Source organism: Meriones unguiculatus, chromosome 1, assembly GCF_030254825.1.
Source record: "Meriones unguiculatus strain TT.TT164.6M chromosome 1, Bangor_MerUng_6.1, whole genome shotgun sequence".
Lineage (NCBI taxonomy): Eukaryota > Metazoa > Chordata > Mammalia > Rodentia > Muridae > Meriones > Meriones unguiculatus.
The window spans coordinates 27334121-27358188 of NC_083349.1; the positions used below are offsets into that span (position 1 = coordinate 27334121).

General features: G+C 48.4%; 1 protein-coding gene across 1 annotated transcript in view; it reads left to right on the top strand.

Moving 5' to 3' along the window:
• The first annotated feature begins 188 nt into the window (after positions 1-188).
• The window catches only part of Chrm1 (cholinergic receptor muscarinic 1), a 32690-nt gene continuing 8810 nt past the window's right edge, over positions 189-24068 (top strand). Inside the window, exons 1-2 of the mRNA XM_021651880.2 lie at positions 189-747; positions 14036-21373. Of these exons, the coding sequence (XP_021507555.1) occupies positions 14106-15488 (1383 nt within the window). The 5' untranslated portion in view covers positions 189-747; positions 14036-14105 and the 3' untranslated portion in view covers positions 15489-21373. The remainder of the gene's footprint in view (positions 748-14035; positions 21374-24068) is intronic.

Below are 24068 nucleotides of genomic sequence, written 5' to 3' on the forward strand. Positions count from 1 at the left end.
CATCCCTCTGGGTCTGTTCCAAGTTGGAACCTCTCACGTGAGGCCCAATGTGTCATTTTCAAACAGAAGGAATCTAGCTCCCTCACAGCAGGGAGGAAGAGCAGGGTGTGTGGCTGGGTGGGTGGGCGCGTGGGCATGTTCATGGGGGGGGGGATGTGTGCAAAGGAAGCAGGCATGTGAATATCGGGGCATGTGTGTTGGGACATGGTGCACAAGAGTTGGGGGCTTTCCGGTTGGGTGGGGGAAGGAGCCCGGGAAACAGAGTGTGCCTTTGTGAGGGTGTGTGTGTGTGTGTGTGTGTGTGTGCCGCCAGTCTGTGTGCAGTGGGTGTGGGTGTTTGTCTCCCTGTATCCGCCTTCTCTCTCCTCCTGGACTTTTAGCCTTCCTGGGCTCTCTTTCCTCATGTCCTGCCTCCTCCCTCTCAAGACTCAAAGTGGGTGCCCTTGTGGATGAGGGGGGCACACTCCAGGACTTAGTGCAACCCCAGATGCTGCCTGAGGCTTCCCTCCTGCTCCCCCTCCCTTTCTTTCCTCCCTTTCTTCCCTCCCTCTCTTTCCCTTCCTCCCTCCCCCCCAAGGCTGGCGTGCCAGGGGGTGGGACATGCCAATCACTGGCTGTGCCTCTCCCGCTGCCAGCACAGGGCGCAGCTCCCCCCGGGAGCCAGGTGTTTGGGTCCCAGGAGACGCTGCAGGCCCCCTGGAGAAGCAGAGAAGCTGAGGACCCTGCAGACCCCTCTCCCGGCCCCTGGTGAGTACATTTGGGAAGGTTTGGGAGGGGCTGTGTTGAGCTGGGTGCAGAAGCAGCGGGGTCCTCTGGGGCAGGGCAGGGACACGGATGAGATGGAAATGGGGGTGGATTCTGAAGAGGGGAGGTGGCCAGGGAGGGGTCTAGAGGCCAAGAGGGCTGTGCAGCAGTGGGCACTGGCTGCTCCAAACACCATGTCTGCTGGTTTTCAGTGGATTCATCTTATGTTTTTCTGAGCTTCAGTTGGCAGAAGAGATGGAGACCCTCTTAGGAAACTCAACCTAGAGTTCAGAAGAAATTAGATGGCCGGGTAGTTAGCAGCTCCCCCAGCACCCTAAAGGCAGAATGGAAAGAGCAAGAGGCAGCCCTTGCCACCAGCATCTCGTTGAAGGGTGACCCCATAGGCATACTTATGTCAGTCCCAGAGCCTCCTTCTCTCCTCCTTCAGGGAACCCTGAATCCCACCTCTCTCACTCATCTTCAGCCCCCCAAGATGTATTGCATGAGACAACTGGCCAGATGGACAAGCTGGATGCCAAGGTGGGTGTTGGGCCAGAAGCCAGCAGGAGACCAGGCAAAGAGCCCCAGTGCTCTGTGGAGATAAATAAGCACATGGACAGGCACACCACCCAGAGAATGTGGCCATGGCATGCATGGAGACCCAGAGGGCCCTTCCTGTGTTCTTAGTGTCTTTGCCTTGCAGAAGGCAGGTCACAGGCAATGCGAGGGTACTAAGGCATACGTGTGTGTCCCAGACTCCAGTAAGGATGAGTTGAAGCCAAAGACTGATTCTTGCAGTTGCCACCTCTAAGACAAGTGTCTGGAGAATGGGTGGTTGGATCATGAAGACCTTTGGGGTTTTTAGTGCCAGCGGAGAGGGGCTCACTTCTTCCTACAGTGCATATCTAATCTTTACTTCCATCTCATCGGCCCAATGCCCCTGCCTCACTGGCTGGCAGTCTCCAGCCGCCCGTCTCCTGTCCCAGGGTAACCTGCTGCTTCATGTCTAAGGAAAGCGCTCTACCCCGTAACCTCAGCTAGTAGGCAAGCCATGATAGCTGCTGAGACATGCAAGAGGAGGAGATGGTGGGACAGGACTACAAAGGGTATCGTTCTTGACTTCCATGCTGGGCTGGTGGCTGTGCCTTTGGTGGATCTTGAAGAGTAATGGAAAGTCGTAAGTTTTGAGAAAGGTCTAGGCAGAGCTGTCCCAATGTACGGTCAGAGAGAATGAGGCTGGAAAAAGAAAATGGGCATACATGTGGATACAGAAGGGAGATGTAGCAGTCGTGTTGGTACTTGAACCCATTCAACATAACACTGTGAACGCACCCTCAACATAACACTGTGCTACCACCTCCGTGAACAGGAGGATAGGATGTGATGGGGAAGAGAAGGGTGTAGCAAGCTTTATAAGGCAGGAGCTTGGGCTCCCAAGCAGGCAGGCAAGGAAGAGGTGGGTGAGTCGAGCTGAGTTTCTGCTCTGCTGTGATGCCATGGTGATGCCTAGAAGAATGGGGGAGGGAGAGAGAAAAGAAAGGAAAGGGGGGAGGAGTACAAGGAGTGAGGCTCTGGGGGCATGCAGGGAGGAGGATGAGGGGGCCCACGCTTGCATAGCAAGGTCTAGGTTGCAGCCTCCTAACAGCCAGGCTCTTCACAATCTGGTTAAAGACTAGTCAAGGTCCATCACCGGTGAGCAAATTTGACCATGATTCTAGCACGGAAGCTCCTCTTTCAGATCACTGTACTTATGAAGCGTTTAACTAATGGCCACTGACCTCCGTTAGGTTAGCTGGCACTCCCAGTGGTGGCTTGAGCCTAAAACACGAGATTAATTCCACTTATTTACTTCCTTGTTTCCAAGGCCAGGGGATCAGGGGTGGAAGTTCTGTGAGCCTTTAATGAATCAAGAGCCACCTGGAGAGAAAAGTTAACCTACGGAGCCACCCAGAAAGGCTGGCTTCTGCCTGGGCTGTGGCCCCAGAAAAGGGTGTAGTCAAAAACCTTGGCCAGGACTACCCCTTCCTACATATGTGAAGTTTTGGGTGCCCTATCCCAAAGCCCTCTCTCCAGCCAGATTTTATTTTTATTATTATTATTACTATTATTATTATTATTATTATTATTATTATTATTATCTCTGCCCCAGCCAGATTTTCTGACAGCTTCTAGCCGCAGAATAACAAGATGGCTCCACACTTCCTTCTTAAATCTTCCCTGGCAATGCTGTCATTCTCAGCCTCCCGTTCTCACTCCTTGACCATGCTTAGGAAAACCTAATGTTCAGGAATCCTTCGCCCACCCCTTCCTGTCCTCCCCCAGTAGCTCCTTTCTTTCTCCCTTCTCTCACCAGCCAGATCCCTGGTCCTTAGGGATTGGTTCAGGGCCCTGGCGGTCATCAGTCTGGCCTGCCTTGTGTTAGAGACTCTGACCTCATCCCATAACTCTTGGAGCCCACATTAACTTACACACACACACACACACACACACACACACACACACCACTCCACTTCTATTTGTGAACCTTACTTAGTTTCCCTGTGACTCTCAATAAAGCAGGCTTTTCTTGGGCCACTGAACAGATGAAGATGCTCTTGCACATTTTTCCCCTGTGCTCTCATGCCAGACACACCCTTGCCCAAGAGAACAGAATCCTGGTGGGTAAGGGGTCCTAAAAGCAGAGGGGCCCCTAGACCCTGCTCTGGAGTTGACCGTGATCCCCACAGGCTCATCCTCAGTCTACAGAGCCTGAACTTGTTAAGGAGGACCCCCCCTTCATGTATACATTCACATATTTGTTCCACAGATATTTGTTGAGCAATTACTGTGTAGCAAGCCCCAAGATAAAGCAGTACATGAAGCAAGCAGAGCCCCTACCTTTCTTCTCCATCAGAGTTAAGGCTAGATCTCCCCCTCCCCCACACTGTCATAATTCATCACACAGATAAATGACATATATACACAAGCCAGAATCTAAAGCGAGGCCTGTTGGCTGATTCAAACTAGGCTTTGGCCAAGCTAGTGGATATGGGTGGATAGACTCCCCGGCACACCCCATCAAGAGCAGTTTAGGGTACAGGCTCCCCAAGATGGGTCTCCGTGGCAGACGAGTGCATCACTGATGAGTTTTAAAGTCACCTCTTTTTGCAAATCAGAGATAATAGAATCTATTCTCAAGGAGTTATAACAAGTAAATTAAGTTATGCATATAATGCGTAGAGCCATGTCTGGTATACTCAAGCAGCCAGTAAATATCAGTTGCTATGATAATAATAGTAATATTATTAAAGGCTCCCAACAGTCTTCATCAGGAGGCAACAGTCCTGAGCAGAAAAGCACTCTGCATTTCTTAACACCTTCTTGTGCCCAAAACATGAAACGCTCCAAGATCCCAGCTCATCCCCACCAAGCAAGCTATGGGCTCACCACCCCCACCATTGCCTAGTCTCATTCAGCAATGCACACACCCTCACACACGAATACTCATACTAGAAACTCCGCCCCATCCTCCATAAAGGCTCTCAGATCGGGATAGTGGCTTGCCTAAGGTCGGTGAGACAAAAGCTTGAAGCTAAAGATTGACTTAAGGGGTTTCTGCCTGGCCCACCCCGCAATCCACATCTCTCAGCCTGGGATAGTTACAGTTGTGAGAAACCAAGTTAATTCGAGTCTACCATCCTCTAGTAGCCATCATCAACACATAGCGGCATCTCCCTGATCGAGAGTTAAAGAGAGATGGCTCAGGGAGCAAACATGCTTGTCATGCAAGTGTGAGGGCCTGAGTTCAAGCATCTGTACTTGCTTTTACTCCTGGTGCCCCTCCAAGGATGAATCCCCAGAAGTTTACAGGCCAGCTAGCCTGATATCGGCAATGGGAAAACAACTCAGTGTATACACACATACATACAAAAGTTAGGCCAGGCATGGTAGTACACACCTACACTTCCAGTACTCACAAGGCTGAAGCAAGAGGATTGTTTAGAATTCAAGACCATCTTGGACTAAATAGTGAGACCTCAGACTAAATCACTTATAAGCACCCATACATATCAGGCAGCCCACAACCACCTGTAACTCCGGTTCCAGGGGATGGGACACCCTCTTCTGGCTTCCACCATCACCCTCACACATAGCATACACTCACACAGACATAAATTTAAACTTGTGTTTGTTTGTTGGTTGGTTGGTTGGTTGGTTGGTTTTTTAAGACATGGTCTCTCTGTATAGCCTGACTGTCCTGTAGCTCACTCTGTAGTCCAGGCTGGCCTGGAACTCAGAGATATGTCTGCCTCTGCCTCCCAAGTACTAGGATTAAAGGCATGCCACCACACCCAGAAATTTTAAACTTTTTTTAAAAGCAAAATGAAAAACCAGTCAGACACTGTGGTACATGCCTATAATCCCAGCACTCAGAGACAGAGGCAGGCGGATCTCTGTGGGTTCAAGGCCAGCCTGCTCTACAAAGCAAAGTCCAGGACAGCCAAGGCTACACAGAGAAACCATCTCAAAAAAAAACAAAAAACAAAAACAAAACAAAACTGAGAATGTAGATCCACTGGTGGTCTACTCACCTAGCAGGCCAGATCCCCTGGGTTTAGTCCCTAGCACCCCATAAATTGGGTATAGTGGCACACACCTGTAATCCCAGCTCTTGGGAAGTAAAGACAGGTGGATCAGAAGTTCAAAGTCATCCTCAGCACATAGGGAGTTCAAAGCTAGCCTGGATTGCATGAGACCCTATTCGATAGATAGATAGATAGATAGATAGATAGATAGATAGATAGATAGATAGATAGATAGATAATAGCAGCTAGAAATCTAGCATATGCAAGGCCCTGGGTTCAATACCCAGTACAGGGGGAAAAAAAAAGAACAAAGAAACAAAACAAAAACAAGTAAACAAAAACAAATTGATTAAGGATAATAGCATAGATGTATCATCTTAACACCTGAGAGGCTAAGACAAAGACCTGCCAAGGCTGCACAGCAAGGACTACAGTAGGTCATTGTGAAACTCTAACTCTTTACCCTGCTCTCACTGTAACAGAAAAGCAGAGTCACGGCCAACTGGAGCTGCATCACTGAGGAGAGTGGAGGGTCTAGAGGGTGACAATCTGACTCTGGTTCCCTAAAACCTCAGCCCTTTCTCCTTAAACATTCCCAGTGGGAGACAAACATCAGAGAGGCACAGAGCAACCAGCTAAGTTAGTGACAAAACAAGTTAATGTCACAATCTCAACGCCACTAGCAGGACCATCAGAAAGCCGCCCAGCCTTCTGAGCCTCTGCTACCTTACCTATGCTACAGAGATAAGAGTGTTCAGCAAACAAAGGAAAATAGCCGGTACCTAGTGACTGACGTGTCCTAAGTGTGGTGGCTACCAGTTTGATCGTTAAAAAGGTTTGGCAGGAATTTATAGCCATTGAGGGAAGACACTGCCAGCCTTGCCTCACCTCCGAGGATATTTGGATCCCTTCTCTCTGGTGTCCTGTACTCAAAGCATTTACTTTAGCCAGGCATGCTGGTTCACACCTATAATCCCAGCACCCAGAGGCAGAGAGGCAGGTGGATTGCTATGAGTTTGAGACTAGCCTGGTTCACAAAGTAAGTTCCAGGCTAGCCGGGGCTATATAGTGAGACCCTGTCTCAAAAGAAAAGATTAAATTAAATCAAGTAAAAGCACTTGCATCATTCATAGCAGTCACCGCTAGCATCTAAGAGAAGCTCGTGGTGGGCAAGAGCTCACCATGTTTCCACCCAGAGCTGACATCCCCTCTGCTCCTAGTGAAGGGACCTGAGTGAGCCTTCAGTTCACCTCAGGGAATTAGGTCCTCTCTATACAGCATCTGGAGATGTTGTATTCAGGACCTTGCACACCTCCCAGAGATGCTAGGATGCTCCAAATCCCCCTTTATACACAAGAGCAGATTAAGAACCGGGAGAGAGCTGGAGTAGGGGGTAGGGCTGGAGAGACAGGGAAGGTGACAAGCAGATACGGACAGGGAGACTGGAAGAAGAGCAGAGGTCTTTAACTGTGTGTTTGCTTCCGGACCCCAGCCAGCAGCTGGGGAGTGAGGGGCAGGAGATGATGAAATGCTGAGAGAGTGTACGGATAACACATGGAAGAAAGGACACCACTGAGCCTCATCCCAGAGCCGTGGGTCCTCAGCCCTGATGCCAAGACTGGAGCAAGTCAAGTGAGGTACTCACCTTGGAGCAAAAGTTGAAGGGTCACAGGGGTACAGGGTGTTACTCAATAGTAAAATGCATGCTTAGTATGCACAAGGTCATGTCCCCAGCACAGAAAAAGAGAGACAGAGAGAGAAGAAACTTCATAACCCAGAAAGATAATATTGCAGCTTTGTTGTTGATTTGTTTTGTTTTCTTGGTTTTTGTTCTTAAGACAGAGTCACAAATAGCTCAGGCAGCCTTAACCTTGCTATGTAAACGAGGCTGGCCTTAAACTCCACATCCTCCTGCCTCCACCTTTAGAGTGCCAGGATTACAGATCTGTGCCACTACATCCAGCCTGGAACCTTTTTAAATTAATTACGTTATTTATTTATTTACTTTACATCCAGAACACAGCTTCCCCTCCTTCCTCTCCTTCCAGTCCCTCCCTCTCACCTTCCCTAACTCCATCCTCCCATCCTCCCATCCTCCCATCCTCCCTTTCTCCTCAGAAGAGGGGAGGCTTCCCATGGATATCAACCCACCTTGGCACATCAAGTCACAGTAGGACTAGGTGCATCTTCTCCTGTTGTGGGTAGGAGAAAGGAACTACCCAGTTAGGGAAAGGAACCAAAGGCAGGCAACAGAGTCAGACACAGACCCTGCTCCTGCTGTTAGGAGACCTAGCTGCACATCTGTTACATATGTGCAGAGGGCCTAGTTCCATCCAATGTTTACCTATAGGTCTCTGCATCTGCTTCCATCAGTTGCTGGGTGAAAGCCTCTCAGATAATTTTGCTACAGCCTGGAACTTTTTGAAAAATCAGATAACAAACCAGACTTGGTAGAGCATGGCTGTAATCCTGGCACTTGGAGAGCTAAGGCATAAGAATTCTGAGTTTGCAGCCAGTCATGGCTACATAGGGCTACATAGTGAGACTTGGTTTCTATCAATCCATCAACACTGCAACAGGTGAGCTCTTTTTGTAAATAAAGGTCCATGGGAACTAGGTTTAAGATAAAGCTAAAAAGATGGGATCCCACAAGTGTAGGGCTGAATTCTGCCTTTTATTCATCATAGATTGATTTTTTTCATATTACATAAAATATTAGTTTATTTACCATCAAGTTTGGGGGCACCTTTAAATTTTGTGGCCAAGATAGACATCCTCCTCACCCTAAGCCTGAGGAGGCCTCTGCATTTGGGAGGGTGCAGCCTCTCTGTCCAGCCAGTGATTCTGCTCTAGTTTCTTTACAGGCCTTTGCTCAGCTCTGTTGCCCCAAAATACACAGAGGTGACACATGGGGGACCATACTCAGTCTAGGAGCAAGGAGACCTTGGCAATGCCTATCTGCTGTTGCCGGGCCTCAGTTATTCCCTTTGTGCAATGGGCATTAAACAGCCCTGAGTTCAGACAATCAAAGACAGTGCCTATGCAGGCCAAATTCCCAAGAGAGCGGCCACCAGCAGCCTTACCAGTCCAGCCTGATCTCAGCCTCCAGCCCCGTGCTCGACTCTAATTCAGAAAGTGTGTGACAAAACTAGACAGTAAAGATAAATTGTATTTTTCGAGATGTGGTAGCTCATGCCTCTAATCCCAGCATTCAGGAAGCTAAAGAGGGAGGCTCAGTCATGAGTTCAAGTCCAGCATAGGTTGTACATAGCAAACTGTGTGAGGATCTGGGATTGTGGCTCAGTAGCAGAGTGCTTGTCTGGCCACACAAAGTCCTGGGCTTGAATCACAGTGCTGGCTGGTGGGTGTGGAAGTGGCAGGTAAATTGTGTTTTTGTGTAATGTTTTTAAAATTAAAATTAGTGAATTAGTCTCCAATGATGTTCAGTTCTTTGCTGTATTTGTTTGGGATTTCTCGTATTTTTGTTTCTTTTGCTGTTGGTGCTGTTGTTCAGTCATAGGTTCTTGTAAATGAAGTTTCACTGGAAAGGACGACTGGGATTCTTTGTGATCTTCTGCAGGTTTTCGTGCTGTTTCCCTTGGGTCTTATTCAGTTCCCTTATCTGTAAACTTGTGCCTAGGTCATAGGCCCAGTGTGAGGGATTGGAGATGCAGCTCGGTTTGTAGAGTGCTTACCTAGCATGGGGTTCCACTGTCTGAACCATGTAAAACTGGCATGGTACCCCCATGCCTCTCATCCCAGCACTCTGGAGATGGGGGATCAAAAGTTTAAGTTCTCCCATGACTACATAGTGTGTTCCAGGACAGCGCAGACTATGTGAGATGAAACTCTGTCTTAAAAAAAAATAAAAATAAAAAAAGAAAAACGACGGAGGTGGGAGCAGAGAGATTAGTTGTGACTGAGGATCAATGGTAGAGTACTTGCTGAACGTGTATTAGACCCCATGTTTATTCCTTACACCACACACGCACAAACACACACACAGGATTAAATAAGCTACTGCATGAATGTGTAGAATTACTTTAGCAGTGACTCAGGGTGAGCTGTCCAACAGTAACAGGCACCATTATCAGTGACTAGCGTTACACGATCAGAGATTTGGTGTCCTGTGTTAGAGATGAAACCCAAGGCCCTATGAATGCTGGATAAGCTAGACAAGTGATTTACCACAAATGGTACTCAAGCCCTCTAGGAAGGATCTTCTTTCTTTCCTTCCTTCCTTCCTTCTTTCTTCTTTCTCTCTCTTTCTTTTTTTCAAGACAAGGTTTCTCATTGTAGCTCTGGCTGTCCTGGAACTCACTATGTGGACCAGGACAACCTTGAACTCACAGAGATCTGACGGCCTCTGCCTCCTGAGTGCTGAGAGTAAAGGTGTGTGACACCACACCCAACCTTAGGAGAGGTTTGTTTGTTTTTTTTTTAAGTAAAATACAATTACATCATTTTCTTTGCTTTCCTCCCTCTAATACTTCCCCTGTACCCCCAGAATTTGCTCCCTCTCAAAATCATGATCTCTTTTTAGTTGTTATTTTTACATATATGTATGTATATATGCCTACATATATGAATACAACCTGCTTAGTCCTTTTAGTGTTACTTGTATGTATATGATTTCAGGACTGACCCCTTGGTATTGGATAACCCATTGGGTTCAATCCCTGAAGAAGACTATTCCTCCCTCATTAGGGGAGGTTTTTAATAGAAGTGTACACTCTTAAGCAGGAGGGAGCCTTCATTCCCACATAGACTGAATTAATGGGGACCCAATGCTCACTGTACATTAAGAGCCATTCTAAGCACTTGATTTTCAAAAACTCACTTAATTCTTCAAATACTCTCTACAATTCTTTGAGGTAGTATATTAGCTTAAAGCTCTTCATTAATCCCTTCATCCTAAGTGAGGAATCTATGGGTATAGATATAACATCACTTAAAAGAAAATAGCAAACCAGGTATAGTGACACATGCCAAGCAAGTCCAGGACAACCAGAGCTACACTGTTTCAAAAAACCAAAACAGGGCTGGAGAGATGGCTCAGTGATTAAGAGTACTGTCTGCTCTTCCAGAGGTTCTGAGATTCCCAGCAACCACATGGTGCTCACAACCATCTATAAAGTGATCTGGTGCCCTCTTCTGTCACTCATATACATAAAATAAATAAATAAATCTTTTTTAAAAAACAAAATAATAATAATAAATTAACAATAAAATATGATACGGTTGTGCAAGCCTTTACTCCTATCACCTGAGAGGTAGAAGCAGGATCTGAAGTTCAAAGTCATCCTCCTGCATGCTATACAGAAAGGGAAGCAGGCCTATACCACATAAGACCCTGTCACAAATAAATTAATGAATGATTTATTTTTAAATATTTCTTTCATTTTTGAGGTAATATAATTACATCATTCATTCCTTCCCTTTCCTCCCTATAATCCTTCCATAATACTCCTCCTTGCTGTCTTGCAAGTTTATGACCTTTTTCCTTACTTGTTGTTACATATGTGTGTGTATACACCTAAATACATAAATGCAACTTGTTCAGTCTGTATAATGTTATTTGTATCTATGTTTTCTTTTTTTAAGGGGGTTGGAGGGTAGAGACAGGGTTTCTCTGTGTAGCCTTGGCTATCCTAGACTCTCTTTGTAGACCCGGCTGGTCTCAAACTCAGATATCCCATACCCCTGCCTCTGCCTCCCAAGTGCTAGAAACACAGGTGTGAGCCATCTGTATGAATGTTTTCAAGGCTGACCATTTGGTATTGGATAACCATTTGGTGTGCCTTTCCCTGAGGAAGACTATTTCTCCCGCTCCCAGCATTCCTTAGTCGCCTGTAATTCTTTGTGTAGTTTTAAAACCTTGTGGGCTTTCTGCTCCCACATTAACATGTCATGTTTAGTCAGTCATGTCGGTGAGACCTTATGGGTGTAGCTTCTGACGTTCATTTAAGACAGCATCTCACAGTGAACTCCCTGATTCTCTCGCTTTTATAATCCCGCTGTTCCTCTTCTTAACCTTAGGTGTGGGAGTTGTATTGTAGTGAATTATAGAATTTTTAAGATGTATTTGTTTTTATTTTATGAATATGGGTGTTTCCCTGCATGTATGTCCATGCTTTGAGTGGTGCCCACGGAGGCCAGAGGAGGGTGTAGGACCCTCAGGAACCGGAGTTACAGACCACTGTGAGCTGCCACGTGGGTGCAGGGAACTGAACTTCGTTTTGTTTCGTTTTGTTTTTGTCTGGTTGGTTTTGGTTTTGGTTTTTGAAGACAGGATTTCTCTGTGTAGCCTTGGCTGCCCTGGACTCGATTTGTAGACCAGGCTGGCCTCAAACTCACAGCTATCCCACTGCCTCTGCCTCCCAAGTGCTGGGATTAAAGGTGTGTGCCCAGCTCAGTAAGCATCCTTAACTGCTGAGACATCTCTCCAGCTCCTATGGATGATTTTTTTTTCTTACATTACATCACTAACAATATCACAAACAGTAAACGGTGAAGCATGGATTCAAATCCAGACAGGCCTCACCTGCAATCCCAGCACTTGGGTGGGGGAGACAAGGAGAGGGATCTGGAGTACAAAGTCATTCTCGATTACGAAGAAATGCTGAAGCCAGTGTAGGCTACATAAGACCTTGTCTCAAAACAAAACAAAACTGGGCATGGGCATGGTAAAGCATGCCTTTAACCCCAGCTCTCAGGAGGCTGAGGCAGGCAGATCTCTGAGTTTGAGGCCAGCCTGGTCTACAGAGGCAGTTCCAGGACAGCTAAGGCTCTACAGAGAAACCCTGTCTTGAAAATCAAAGAAACAAACAAAAACAAATTAAAAACCCTGGCAACACCAATACTCTCTTGTTTGTTGCTATTTCTCCCACAGCTAATATCGTGTAGTATTAAATGCAGGCAGCCTAGCTCTGGAGGCTAGGTTATTTAACTGTGACGTCACACATACTCCCTCAAATGTTAAGTGTCTCAGACACACATGCACACTCTGACAGATACAGGCCTTCTTGTTCATGCTGTCACACACTGATCTCTATCACAATGACAGTTCACCAAGAGCCACGGAGGTGGCCCCAGCCACACATACTGCAGGTCATACATGATCAAAGGCACAACACGTTAGTCTCTGTGTCACAGACCAAGACCCCAAGCGACACCAAGGTTTGGAAAGATCTTACCCAACATTTCTCTCTTAGAATCTTCCCAATAGCATAATCCTAAAGGCCACAGCTTTGGGCTAGGAAGACCCCAAATGGACCCATCAGTGGGCAGATGGAGGTATAAGAAAGGACCCACCAAATCATGCAGCAGCTGGGCTGTAGCTGAGTGGGACCTTCAGTTCTTTATCTGCCTTAGCTTTGGCTGTGGGCCTCCCCTACCTCCTGGCCTTTCCTTTTTTCACAACCTTAGTGCATGGGCCAGACTCCAGATCCCAGAAAGTCTGGGGGATCTTCCTGTTCCCCATGCTGCCCTCCTCTCAGCTGGGGCCCAGAAACAGAGCAGAGAGAAGGAGGGGAGCCGCCCACATCCCATCTGGGGCCAGACCCTCACCTGACTGGTAGCTGAGGCCGTTGTCCCTGTTGCCTACTTCACATACAATCCACAAAAGAAGGTGCAGGCATAAAGACACACACATGCATTCCCATGTACTCCATTCCCTGTCTCCTGCCTCCTCTCTGGAGGCTCCTGTAGCTCAGGCTATCTTCAAACTCACTACGTAGCAGAAGACGGACTTTAAATTCCTGATCCTTCTGCCTTTACCTCCCAGGTACAGGAATTACAGATGTGTGCCGCCACTCCCGGCCCTCTTCTCTGGAGCCTTCTCCTTCTTCCCATCACTCTTTATTTGACAAAAGAACCACAGAGTAGCTCATGAACAGCAAGTGGAGGAACTGGGCTCTGAGCCCCCTCAGCATCTTGTGGCTATAGCAGAGGTTGAAGCCTCTCAGTCACCATTGCCTCTAGCAAGAAAGGGATGACAAGGGCCTTCCTGCTAAGGATGAGCAGGACAGTTAAATTAGATAACTTGATTAGGTGCTTAGCACTGTGTCTGGCATGTAGCAAGCCCTCCTCAAATGAAGACTTTAATAAGGTTTAGTGAAATACTTGGAAAATTTCACAGGACTGTACCCAAAGTAGCTCTCCCAATACCTGATGCATGAAATTTATGGAAAACAGGAATTAGGGGCTGGAGAGATGGCTTGACAGTTAAGAACACTCACCAACTACTCTTTCAGGGAACTGGTGTTCAATTCCCAGCACCCACAAGGCAGCTCACAATGTCTGTGACTCCAGTTCCAGGAGACCTGATGCCCCTCTTCTGGCCTCCTTGGACACTGCTTACCTATGGTGCACAAACATATTTGCAGGCAAAATATTCATATGCATCAAATAAAAATAAATGAATATTGTTTAAAAATTTGAAGACAGGAATTAGCAGTAATTTCCCAAGGAGAAAACTGAGGCTTAGAGTCTAAATGGTGAAACTGGAATGAAGACTCAAATCTCAGGCTTAAGGGCCACCCCAGGTAGCTGGCAAATCTCCTTGGTGTGAAAAGCACGATGTTAACCTCTGTGAGTAGGTGCCAGTGCCTGGAGGTGATGGCGATGCTATCTTGCCTGGTGCTCTGATAGGTCAGGGGCGGTATCCTTTTATTCTCCCACTCAGATGCCAGAGGCCCAACCAATCCCGTCTCCTTTCTTTTCAGGTGATGCCCTTTCTCTGAGGAAAACCTGTGACTGAAGGAAGGGGCTGCCCCTTCATCCTGCCTGGCTGCAATGAACACCTCAGTGGCCCCTGCTGTCAGCCCTAACATCACTGTCTTGGCACCAGGAAAAGGTCCCTGGCAAGTGGCCTTCATCGGGATCACCACAGGCCTCCTGTCTCTAGCTACAGTGACAGGCAATCTGCTGGTACTCATCTCCTTCAAGGTCAACACAGAGCTGAAGACAGTCAACAACTACTTCCTGCTGAGCCTGGCCTGTGCTGACCTCATCATTGGCACCTTCTCCATGAACCTCTATACCACCTACCTGCTCATGGGCCACTGGGCTCTGGGCACACTGGCCTGTGACCTCTGGCTGGCCCTGGACTATGTGGCCAGCAACGCCTCCGTCATGAATCTTCTTCTCATCAGCTTTGACCGGTACTTCTCAGTGACCCGACCCCTGAGCTACAGAGCCAAGCGTACACCCCGCAGGGCAGCTTTGATGATTGGCCTGGCCTGGTTGGTTTCCTTCGTCCTCTGGGCCCCAGCCATCCTCTTCTGGCAATACCTAGTTGGGGAGCGGACAGTGCTGGCTGGGCAGTGCTACATACAGTTCCTCTCCCAACCCATCATCACTTTTGGCACAGCCATGGCTGCCTTCTACCTCCCTGTCACAGTCATGTGTACGCTGTACTGGCGCATCTACCGGGAGACAGAAAACCGAGCCCGGGAGCTGGCGGCCCTACAGGGCTCTGAGACACCCGGCAAAGGTGGAGGCAGCAGCAGCAGCTCAGAGAGGTCACAGCCAGGGGCTGAGGGCTCGCCAGAGTCACCACCAGGACGCTGCTGTCGCTGTTGCCGGACACCCAGGCTTCTGCAGGCCTACAGCTGGAAGGAGGAAGAAGAGGAGGATGAAGGTTCCATGGAGTCCCTCACATCCTCTGAGGGTGAGGAGCCCGGCTCCGAAGTGGTGATCAAGATGCCTATGGTAGATCCTGAAGCACAGGCACCCACCAAGCAGCCCCCCAAAAGCTCCCCAAATACAGTCAAGAGGCCCACCAAGAAAGGCCGAGACCGAGGTGGCAAGGGGCAGAAACCGCGAGGGAAGGAACAACTGGCCAAGCGAAAGACTTTCTCACTGGTCAAGGAGAAGAAGGCAGCTCGGACCCTGAGTGCCATCCTGCTAGCCTTCATCCTCACCTGGACACCATATAACATCATGGTGCTGGTGTCCACGTTCTGTAAGGACTGCGTTCCCGAGACCCTCTGGGAGCTGGGCTACTGGCTGTGCTATGTCAACAGCACCGTCAACCCCATGTGCTACGCACTCTGCAACAAAGCCTTCCGGGACACTTTCCGCCTGCTCTTGCTCTGCCGCTGGGACAAGCGGCGCTGGCGCAAGATCCCCAAGCGCCCTGGCTCTGTGCACCGCACCCCCTCCCGCCAGTGCTAGTGGCCCCCCTCTCCTGCATCCTTTCACCCCAGCTCCAGGGAGAGGCCGGTGGAAAGTGTCCATGGGCTACATCTTCAGCCCCAGGGCTCTGCTCAGACCTCCCCTGACTTCCCAGGCCCCTGGGTCACCTTCCTGGACAGCCCAGAGAGTCTCTGCCAGCTTTCCAAACTTTGCTATTCCCAGACAGGGAGTGAAACCCGGGGAACTGGTTTTTCTGATCCCTGCTGTGTGGGAATGGGCTTTTCACCAGGAAGAAGGCCCAGGAGGAGGAACCAGGCTTTGGACTCCTGTTTGCCTTTAGGCAGGAAGTCAGGAGCCAGCAGGGCGGGCCAATAGTTTACCGCGCAGTCTTCCTTGGCACAGCAAGGGGCCTGGATTGCAGTGGGAGACAGCGCCCCCTGGATCTACGTGAGGGAGCTGACACCAAGCACAGAGAGAAAAGTTCGGGACAGAAGGGAGTTGGTGACCCCTGGCTGGAAATCCCTCCCTGCACAGGCAGAGCCCATCTGGGTAGGCCCTGGGCACGATCTCCAGGATTGTCCAGGCTCCCTACAAATGCCCCCAGGTCATCCCCATGTGGGTCACCTCCAAGGCAACTGTCCACACGTGAGAAGGACAATAACACCAGAGGAGATCCGCTTGGCTAGACACACCAAGCCTCAAAGCAGCAGCAGGACCAAATGTCAGGTGTCCTAACCGGTCCTCTATGCCATTTTCCGGTGGGGGGTGGGGTGGGGGGAGGGGTAAGGTGCCTGCTATCCAACCCCACACCCATCCTCTTCTCTCATTGCCCCAAAGTAATCTCCATCCCTCCCTCCTGGCTCACAGCCGTACCCTGGGTGGATCTGCTCTGGGCAGATCTAGCCAGAGCTCCCGCATGCTGCCTGCCTCCAGCCTTGCCCCACACAGGCCTGGCCCAGCCAGCAGGTTCTCTTCTGTATACTCCCCAATCCAACCCCTGCATGGCCTCCCTACAACCCTAATCTCCAGGCCCTGCCTGTCCCCTGTTCTTTCCTTCCATCCTCAGCATATGCTGAGTCTGTGAATAAAAGCCACGTAACCAGCAGGCACCACGAGGAATTCCTCCCCGTCCTGGCCCCAGGGCCAGGATTGCTGGGTCAGGGAAGGCAGAAGTACTGCTTGCAGAATGTGGGCTGCATGCAGCATTTAAGGTGGATCCAGGGGACAGCACTGAAGGGCTAGAGCGACTAAAGCCTGTGGGCCCCAGCACCCTGGCATCCAGGGCTCAGGTGAGTGGTGCTAAACCAGGCACACCTGACCTCTGGAAATGAGGTGACTAGATGAAACACCCCTATATATTCTGCATATATCTGCTCTGGGGCCTTATCATACCCAGGGAGAACAAAACTCCTCCAAACTCCCGTTTGCAGATGGAGAAACTAAGACCCAGAGACCCAGGAGGATTATTTAGGATTAGCCCACGAGGCAACACCCAGGCTTCCAGGTAGTTCACAACCTCGTGAACCCTGGACTGTGGAGATGACAGACCTAGGATCCTCTAGGCCAAAGTACTCCATCAGGGTAACCCTCAGGCCACAGCATTATATCGGTAAGGGAGGTCCCCAAAGTCTAATGAAAAGGAACCTAAAGGGATTAACCCCACTGTCCTGAGCAGTAGTCATCAAAGCATAGTAGTGGCTAGGAGTCCCAAGGCCAATTTAATGCCAGTGATTTGCTGGGAAACATACAGAACTCTGCAAAGCCACTAAAGTCTGTCACTGTCACAGGGAGACAATGCAGAAGAAAACGGGAACAGAAGAAAGCACACAGCGCAGAAACCCAGAGTAACTGTCACTAGATGCCAATTCTCTTCCCAGGCAGTCACAGACTACTTCTCCAACAATGGTGTAGGGTAGCCTACATGATATGCTGCCAGCCACAAAAGCCCACTAGAACCTCGATGTCTGATGTTTTAACTAGAGGTTGGGCACAGGAGCCCAACAGGGTACACAGATGAGCAAAGATCTTCTTCTAGGCTGGATAATGCAGTGGTTTGGCATGACTCCCCGAAGCCAGCTGAGCTAACAGTAGCTCAGACCAGGAGCATCACTGTCACCTGGGAACTTATATAGGCAAATATCTGGGGGTCACCACAAATTTACTAAAAGAGGAGTTCTGAGGATGGAAACCAGCTGTCTGTAAACAGCAGCCTTGAGGTTTTCTGGTACAGGCTAAAGTCTGAGGGGGCAAAAAAAAAAAAAAAAAAAAAATTCCCTGCAGAGAAACTAGTGGGAATTCACCCCACACATTTAGCCTCTCCCCCCAGAAGCATTTGTACCTCGAGAGCTTGTTTGGAGGTTCTAGCTGGGGTGTGCATCTCTTGGTATACCACTGACCAAAAGAAGGGCCTCCTCTACCTGGGAAGGTCATCCTCTTGAACTCAGTGTACAGCTTTGGCCAGAGTGAACATGGAGGGGTGAGAGAGGAGGAAGACACCTGCCTAGCTAGCCGGATCAGGCAAATCAACCCTAGTAATCAATGGGGTGACAAATGTCTCAGTCAGTCACCCTCACATCACCCATAACCTTTGGAATGGAACCTTCCAACACCGTAGGCAAGGATAGCCCGCTAGGTGGACAAGGAGAAGCTGGCCAGAAGGCACAGGAGATACAACTGTGCGGGAATAACCGTCAGATGTAAAGCCTATACCCCCGCGCCACCAGCACAGCAAACACTCCCCCCCCCCCGCCCCCGCGTGTCAGCTGAGACACTGTGCTCCCCGTGCTTCCTAAGGCCCCTTCAGGGATAAATGTCCTGCCTGCGTCAAAGGCGTAGAGGTGAAGGGGCTGAGGAAGCTGAGCAGCATTGAAAGAAGTGAAGCTTTGGGGTCAATGGAACTTGCCTCTGCTGAAGCCAGGGGGTGGGACTAGCATCAACAATAGGAGAAGCAGCTCACACCTGTCTCCATGGTCCTGGCATGCCCCCCACCAAATGACTTCAGGCATGCCTCTTGTCTTCAGTAGAGCCCTTGCCAGTATCAGAAGGATGAGGCAAACTGGTAAAAGCACGTAATGGCTGCACCACCAGTGTCACCACAGAACAGGCTGCCACAGGTAAAGGCCAGAAACACCCAGGTCTTACCCTGTACCTCTGATCTGGCTTTGGAAAGTCTACAGTGTTATTCCCTCAGACCAGGAAGACAAAATTCTCACAAGCTAATATGACTGGGTTTGAAGAGTATCCAGGAGCACACCTGTGCAAGAAGGAGTGTAAAGTCCAGGTGGACTCTGGGTCCTGTGGGCCTCTGAAGAAAGAGTTCTGTAAATCCAGAGTGTATAAGACGGAGGAAATGACATGAGCCAGGAAGGAGAGGGTGGTGGCATGGGCATCTGTCCATCCCACACACTGCAATCACTCCTGCCCTGAGGGAGTCTCTTCACCCCAGAAACAAAGGCCTTTTCGTAGTAGTAAGGAGAGAATAAGGCCACTTTGTGACGATCACCTTTTCTACCAGTACCAGTAGACTGGAGCCAGCCTAAAGAAGACCAACAGGTTAGGATCACCCCTCCCACAAGCAAAGCTTTGCCCCACCTCCGTATCCACCATGGCATTTTAGTGCCACCTCCTGGCCACTCAGGAAATAGCCTGTCCAAGAAACCTGCTATTTGCCTTGGACCGTGTTCTCTAGAAAACAGACAATATTGAAGGATACAATGGATGATCTTGGTCACGCCAGCAGCTACCCCCAAACTCCAACAAGAATCCAACAACACTAAAGGCTCTATAACCATTCAGAAGCAGGTCCTCCCCTCTCTAACTGGTATTTCAGTGAGGCCATGAAGGCAAGGGGATCTTGATATCTGGGGATAGCTCAATGCAAGCCTCAAAAGCAAACAAACAAAAGCAAGCCCCTTAGCCTGAAGCCTTTATAGTCTTACTTTGGGGTGGCCTATCCTTGCAGAGCCTCCCAAGGTCTGTAGAATCTGTGGTCTCATTCTTAGGCGCCTAGCTCAGGTTTCATGGGACTCAGAACTGACTCCAAATAGAAACTGAGTTTGGAACCTGCTCACCTGTAGAACAAGAAAGTCCCTGCCAGCCTCGGACTCCAGGGGGCTTGTGGTATCACTTCTAAGGCCTTTGCTTCAGTGATAAACCAGAGAAGTCCAACGGTCTGACTATTCCATTAAAAAGTCCAGCTCTTCCAGCCCTTGTCCTCCTGGTCCTGATACTTGGTATTTCTGCCTTCCTGGAACCACCGTCCACACAGTTGCTCAAGCCAGAGAGCTGTAAGCCAGCCTAAACTCCTTTGTACTTCACGTACCCAGCCTACCTCTAAACAGTTGTTACATTAACCCTGTTTTCTCCATTGCACAACAGGGCTCTTGCCTACAGTGCTAAAACAATCCCTCAATTCAGAAGTATCAAACTTGTTCTGTAAAAGGCCAGAGAGCGGACATTTTTAGACTCTATAAGCCAAGAGACAAAATGAAGGCTACACATCAGCACTGGTGTATTGCATGGTCTCAGTCACTGAAGTTGAAGGTGGCCGTAGATAATATACTAGAGCAAATAAGAATGGCTGTATACCAATAAAACTTTATCTGACTCTAACATAATTTTCCCGTGTCACAAAACACTATTGCTTCTTTTATAAAGGTTTTCAGCCTTTGTTGTTTTAGAGATTTATTTATGTGTATAAATTTTTACCTGTGTATGCATGTGCACTGTGTGTGTACTTGCTGACCATGGAAGTCAGAACAAGGTCACCGGATTCCCTAGATCTGGAACTCTTAGTGCTTGCTAGCTGCTGTGGAATGCTTGGAACCAAACCCAGGTCTTCTGTAAGGCCAGCCTGTGCTCTAAACCTCTGAGCTATTTCTCCAGCCCCAAAGTTTTATAGGCTTTCATTTCTAGACCTTTAAAAAACAAGAGCTGAGGGTATAGTTCAGTTGTTAAGAACATTTGTTGTTCTTGCAGAGGACCAAGGTTCAGTTCTTCAAACCCTCATGGTGCTCACAAACATCCATAACAGAATCAGGGGATCTGAGTCCTTCCTTCCTCTGGCTTCCATAGGCACCAGGCACAAAGATGGTACCCACATATCACATGTAAGCACACAGGCAAAACACTCATCCACATCAAATAAAAAATTAAATACATCTTTTAAAAAACTTAAAAACACGCACACACACATGCTCACACAGTGTACTTTCCTGGGATAACCCCAGTATTCAAAAGCGAGAAACAGAAGGATCAGGAGGGTAAGGCTAATCTGAGCTATAGAAGACTCTGTCTCAGCCGGCCATGGTAGCACATGCCTATAATAAAAAAAAAAAAAAAAAAATCATGATGGCTCACACTTTTAATCCCAGCATTGGGGAGGCAGAGGCAGGTGGAGGCCAGCCTGTACTACAAAGTGAGTCCTGTCTCAAAAAAAAAAAAAAAAAAAAAGAGTTTTGAGTTTGAAAACTGTCTCAAAAAAAAAAATGCAAACTCAAAGCTACACACATTTGCAATCGCAACAGGAATCTGGAGATCTCTCAAGTTTGAGGCCAGCTTGCGCTACAGAGTTCCAGGCTAACCTGGGATGCAAAAATGCGACCTTATCTCCAAAAACCAAAGCAAGCCCCTTAGCCAAAGGCCTTCCCATTGAGCATCTTGGGTGAATAATCTCTCCTACAAATTCTGGAATTCTTCTGGTCTTCAGACAGGCTCTAGACTCACTCCTCCATGTCTTTCCTCTTTCTGATTCCTCTGCTTGGACTCTTGTCCCAAGACCACTTATGTATGCGTCCTTCAGGATCCAGAAAGAAAAAGCAGCACTTACTCCCATACTGGGGCTCAAGGTACCTCAGTAGACAACTGGTTTCAGCCAGTCTGGAGGTGGCAGAGAGAAACTGGAACGCAGGAGCATCAGAAGCCTGGTAAGCAGGGAGGGTGCTGAGGAGATGTCTGGGCTTGGCAGAAAGGGAAGGCGGTGTGCCGGGATAAACAGGAAAAATGATGATTAAGGAACAATGAGAGGCCGGGGGAGATGGTTCAGTGGGCAAAGAGCTTGCCGCTCAACTGAAAGGACCAGTTTGGATCCCCAGCACCAACATAAAAACCGGGCACACCTGTAACCCCAGTGCTGGAGGGCAGAGATCCCGGAGGGGAGGGGAGAGCGCTCTAGTCAGTCCGTCTACCCAAAATGGCCAGTGCTGAGCTCAGAGAGAAACCCTGTCACTACAAAGTCGGAAGCCCGGCACCACGGTGGCCGACTTTCACCCCAGCACTCAGGCAGAGGCAGGCTGATCTCTGTGAGTTACAGGCCACCCTGATCTATAGAGCAAGTTATGAGGCCAGCCAGGGCTACACAGTAAGACCCTGTCTCCAAAATATAAAATTAAATTAAGGTAGAGAAGATACTACGTGGCCTCCATGTACATGTGCACACATGAATGCATACACACAGTAGTGGTTTCAATGACGGTGTCCACCACAAGCTCATATATTTGAATGCTTGGTCCACCGTTGGTGGAACTGTTTCAGAAGGATTAGGAGGGAGTGTGTCACCGGGGTAGGCTTTGAGGTTTCAAAAGCCCATGCCCTTTCTAGTTCTCTCTCTCTCTCTCTCTCTCTCTCTCTCTCTCTCTCTCTCTCTCTCTCTCTTCCAGTGCCTGTAGATTATAATGTAAGCTCTCAGCTACTGCTTCAGCACCATGCCTGCCTGCCTGCTGCCATGATTCCTGCTATAATGATCATGTACTCCAACCCTCTGAAACCATGACCTACAATAAGCATTTCCTTTTATAAGTTGCTTTGGTCATGGTGTCTCTTCACAGCAATAGAAAAGTAACCAAGACACATGTGTGCACATACACACATAAATGCACACACACACACATCCCTTCTCTTCTCTGGTCCTCCCTGTAAATCTGTCCCAAAGTGGGTTTGTGTGTGGGGGTCCTAGAGAGGATAAATGTTGTTTTGCTATAGCTCTTCCTACCCTCACCCGACCCCTCCTGCCATTCCACCATGCCCACTGTAGACAGTCTCAGCCTTGAAGGAGCCCCGTTACCTGATTATCTCGGTTGTCATGAAAGAAACAATTTAAAGAAGGAAGACAGTGTCAGTGGTTTCAGTCCACGGTCACTTGGCTGCACACTTCTGTGCCTCCAGTAAGGTAGACTGTCAGAAAGCGATGGAATTACAGGCGTATGTGTGACACTGGCTTTTTACCTGACTTATGGTAGTCTGAACTCTGGTCCTCATAGGATAGCAAGTACTCTTTTTTTTTTTTTTTAAGGTTTATTTATTTACTATGTATGCAGTATTCTACCTGCATATAGGTCTGCACACCAGAAGAGGGCACCAGATCGCATTATAGATGGTTCTGAACCACCACATGGTTGCTGGGAATTGAGCTCAGGAACCTTGGGAAGAACAGCCAGTGCTCTTAACCTCTGAGCCATCTCTCCAGCCCTAGCAAGTACTCTTAAGTACTGAGCCATCTTTTCATTTTCAGCCCACACAGTGGTGCTTTCTTGGAACCAAATTGGTCATGGAGCCTAACTAAGGTTTTATCTCAGCACTGACTCATTCCTCTTATGAGCTGGATGGCCTTCTGCACATCTGAGCTTTCGTTTCTTTCTTTTCTTTTTTCAAGATTTATTTATTTTGTGTAGAGCTCTATCTGCATGTACACCAGCATGCCAGAAAAGGGCATCAGATCCCTGTATGGTCGTGAGCCACCATGTGGTTGCTGGAAATTGAACTCAGGGCCTCTGGAAGAGCAGACAGTGCTCTTAACCATTGAGCCATCTCTTCAACCCCGGGGCTTTCATTTCTTTCCTGGAAAACTAGAGTTGTTACAGCTGAAGAAGTAATGACAGGGCCTCCACCCTTGAGAGGCTCAGTCTTACGACAAACTTCAAAAGGTGAATTGTAGCCCCATTTTAAAGCCATGATCAGCAATATTTTCTAATTATAATTGTATGAGTGTTTCATCTGCATGTACATACATGTGCCTGCTGTCCACAGAGGCCAAAAAAGAGTGTTGAATTGCCTGGAACTGGAGTTATAGACAGTTGTGAGCTACCATGCAGATGCCAGGAATCAAACCTGGGCCCTCTGGGAGAGCAGCCTGTGTTTTTAACCACTGAGCCACCTCTCCAGTGCCTGATCACAGAGATGTTTTTATTAGTTAGTTAGCTGTTAGTACTGTTAGCTTAGATGGAATCTAAGACCTTGTGTCAAGCACTTTGACACTGATCTGCCCTTGAGACTCCAGAATTGTCTCTAAATGCAATACTTTAGGATGTATTTGGACAGTGTCACCAATGAGGGTATAGAGTACTCTTTGAAGCTTTTGTTGAGGGTTTTTTGTTGTATTTATTTATTATGTGTGTGTGCACATGGGTGCCAGTGAGCACGCGCAGACATCAGAAGGCAGTTTTGTGAGTCAGTTCTCTCCTGTGCATCAAACTGGGGTTCCTGGGCTTAGTGGCAAGTACCTTTACCTGCCAACTCACCTTTTGAACTTATAAAGCGAGAACGCACACATATACACATCTACCAGGCCATAACACAAAACACTTTTAATAGTGAATATGGTAAAGGAAGTCTGAAAAGCCCTTT